The sequence below is a fragment of the Lontra canadensis genome, unplaced genomic scaffold (genome assembly GCF_010015895.1).
Source record: "Lontra canadensis isolate GAN:19392208 unplaced genomic scaffold, GSC_riverotter_1.0 scaffold1831, whole genome shotgun sequence".
NCBI lineage: Eukaryota > Metazoa > Chordata > Mammalia > Carnivora > Mustelidae > Lontra > Lontra canadensis.
Genome location: NW_022632815.1, coordinates 6,096 through 8,689, shown reverse-complemented (window position 1 = coordinate 8,689; position 2,594 = coordinate 6,096). Strand labels below are relative to the sequence as shown.

Here is a 2,594-nt window from a genome sequence, read left to right as displayed (position 1 = left end):
TCCTCTGAGGTGGTCATTCCCAGGAAGGAGCTGCACCATGGCAAAGGTGTTCGGATGCCAGGCTGGATGTCCTACAGTCTGCATTTTGGGGGCAAGAGGCATGTTATTCACATGCGGCGCAAGAAACTGTTTTGGTCCAGACATCTGCTGATGATGACTCAGGATGACCAAGGAGCCTTGCAGATGGACTACCCCTTCATCCCTCCAGACTGTTACTACGTCGGCTACCTGGAGGAGATTCCTCTTTCCATGGTCACCGTGGCCACATGCTATGGGGGTCTTGAAGGTATCATGAAGTTGGATGACCTTGCCTATGAAATCAGACCACTCAGCAATTCCCAAAGGTTTGAGCACATTGTTTCTCAGATAGTGGCAGACACAAATGCGACAGGACCTACCTATAAACTGGGATACAAGCAGGATATGGACACCTTGTTCCCTCAAGAAATTGCTATTCCAGGCTCCAGAGTCAGTAACAGGATCTTTTCCTCCCATAAATCCATGATCAAAGGATTTGCTCAAAGTTCCAATTCAGTATATCGTTTATATAATAATATAACAACATGTACAAAGTTTCTGATAGATATGGTTAGTTTAATGGACTCAATATATAAAGGTCTTGATATAAAGTTCCATCTTATTGCAGTCCTAATATTTGATGTAAGAGATCCAGTCAACATGAATGATTATAGATTGCCATCTGGTCCATACCACAGATATCATGAGACTCACTTGTTCAGAATCATAAATCCTAGTTCATCCTTTGTTGTGGTTAAAGAAGGACCACAAGACTATCAAAATGATCCTGCAGCCTTCGGTTTATGTTCCCCTCGATGCCTACATATGGTTGGTCACCTGGGAAGACATTATTTATTATTAGCTGTGATAACTTCCCAATACTGTGCAAGATCCATTGGTCTGTATTTTGATAATTCTGAGTGCAGTTGCCAGAGGAGGTCCAGCTGCATCATGTACAGATATCCTGTGTTGACAGATTCCTTTAGTAACTGTTCTTTTGCACACTTACAAAACATTCTGAGTGTTGACAAGCATTGCCTATTCAATGAAGAGGTGATATTCTTTAATAGAAGACTGACACATATACGCTGTGGAAACTCTATAGTAGAAGAGACGGAGCAGTGTGACTGTGGCTCCATCAAGCAGTGCGCCAGCAACCCTTGCTGTGGTAACAACTGCAAACTTGAAACTACATTTCTTTGTGATAAAGGACTATGCTGTACAAACTGCACCTTCTCTGCTGTTGGGACGCTCTGTAGACCAATCCGAAATATCTGTGACCTTCCAGAGTATTGCAAGGGGTTATCTTCTGAGTGTCCTGATAATTTCTACATGCAAGATGGAACCCCCTGCACTGAAGAAGGCTACTGCTATCATGGAAACTGCACTGACCGTACCATGCACTGCAAAGAAATCTTTGGTGCAAACACTGTGGAAGGGCCAGGTGCCTGCTACCAAATTAATAAAAAAGGTCACCGATTTGGACACTGTAAAAGAGAGTTTGCAGCCAGAAAATTTATTCGTTGTGGGGACCAAGATGTCAAGTGTGGAAGGCTGCAGTGTACCAATGTCACTCATCTCCCTCAGTTGCAAGAACATGTGGGTTTCCATCAGTCTAAGATTTCAGGTATCTGGTGTTGGGGATTGGACACACATCGCTCCACAGGAACAACTGATGTTGGTCATGTGAGACCTGGTACTCCCTGTGGTCATGGAAAGTTCTGTGACAATTCTGCCTGCAACGGTACTATAGGTGAAATAAATTATGACTGTTTCCCTGAGAAATGCCATCACAAGGGAATTTGCAACAATAACAGGAACTGCCATTGCCATGTAGGCTGGGATCCACCATTCTGTGAATTGCGAGGTACAGGGGGAAGTATAGACAGTGGAAACCCTCCAAGAAGAATGCGGTCAATCAGACAAAGTCATGAATTGGTGATATATCTGAGAGTGGTCTTTGGTCGCATTTATGCTTTAATAGCTTTGCTCCTCATAGGTATTGCCACCAATGTAAGAACTATCAAGACCATTACAGTTGCAGAAGAGATAGCTCATAAAGCCAATCCATAAGTCATTCTCCCGACCCCTGAACAACAATAGGCAATCCATCCAAAGGAGGTGGCAAAGCTGACATCCACGTTTCCAGGGGTCTTCAGTAGACACAGTTTTACTAACATATACCACCCAATTCTCACACTAAGTCTGTGATAGGTCGCTGACCAGCACTCTGAAGTAAACTTTTAAAAGTGCATGGTGGTCTTATCTCATTTTTCTTAGCCTGTAAGGCCTCAGATGAACCTGAGACACTGTCCTGAGTACCTGAATGAGGGGCTGGGACTTGGGCTGAGATTCCTGGGTGCAGAATTAAGGGAAGTTGCTACAAGCTCCTGCAGGGGAAAAATTCATGATGTTTCTGCAAAACAGTGCTCTTGAACACTGAAGTTTTCTCATTTTCTAGGTAATCTCTCCTTTTCCAGTCCCAAAGTGTGTTCAGGGTAATGTAGGGCTTCTCCCCAACCCTGCTGCCTATCTCACACTGGGGTGCCTCTGGGCAGTAGGGGAGGGTGACTGGG

At 44.3% G+C, this 2,594-nt stretch overlaps 1 protein-coding gene across 1 annotated transcript; it reads left to right on the top strand.

The window, feature by feature from the left end:
• Window positions 1-3: 3 nt before the first annotated feature.
• LOC116863610 (disintegrin and metalloproteinase domain-containing protein 29-like) lies at window positions 4-2,248 on the top strand (the record flags this gene model as incomplete). Its single annotated transcript, XM_032851017.1, has 1 exon — window positions 4-2,248. A coding segment is annotated over one exon (2,088 nt), but the record flags the coding sequence as incomplete, so codon positions are not given.
• Window positions 2,249-2,594: the final 346 nt, after the last annotated feature.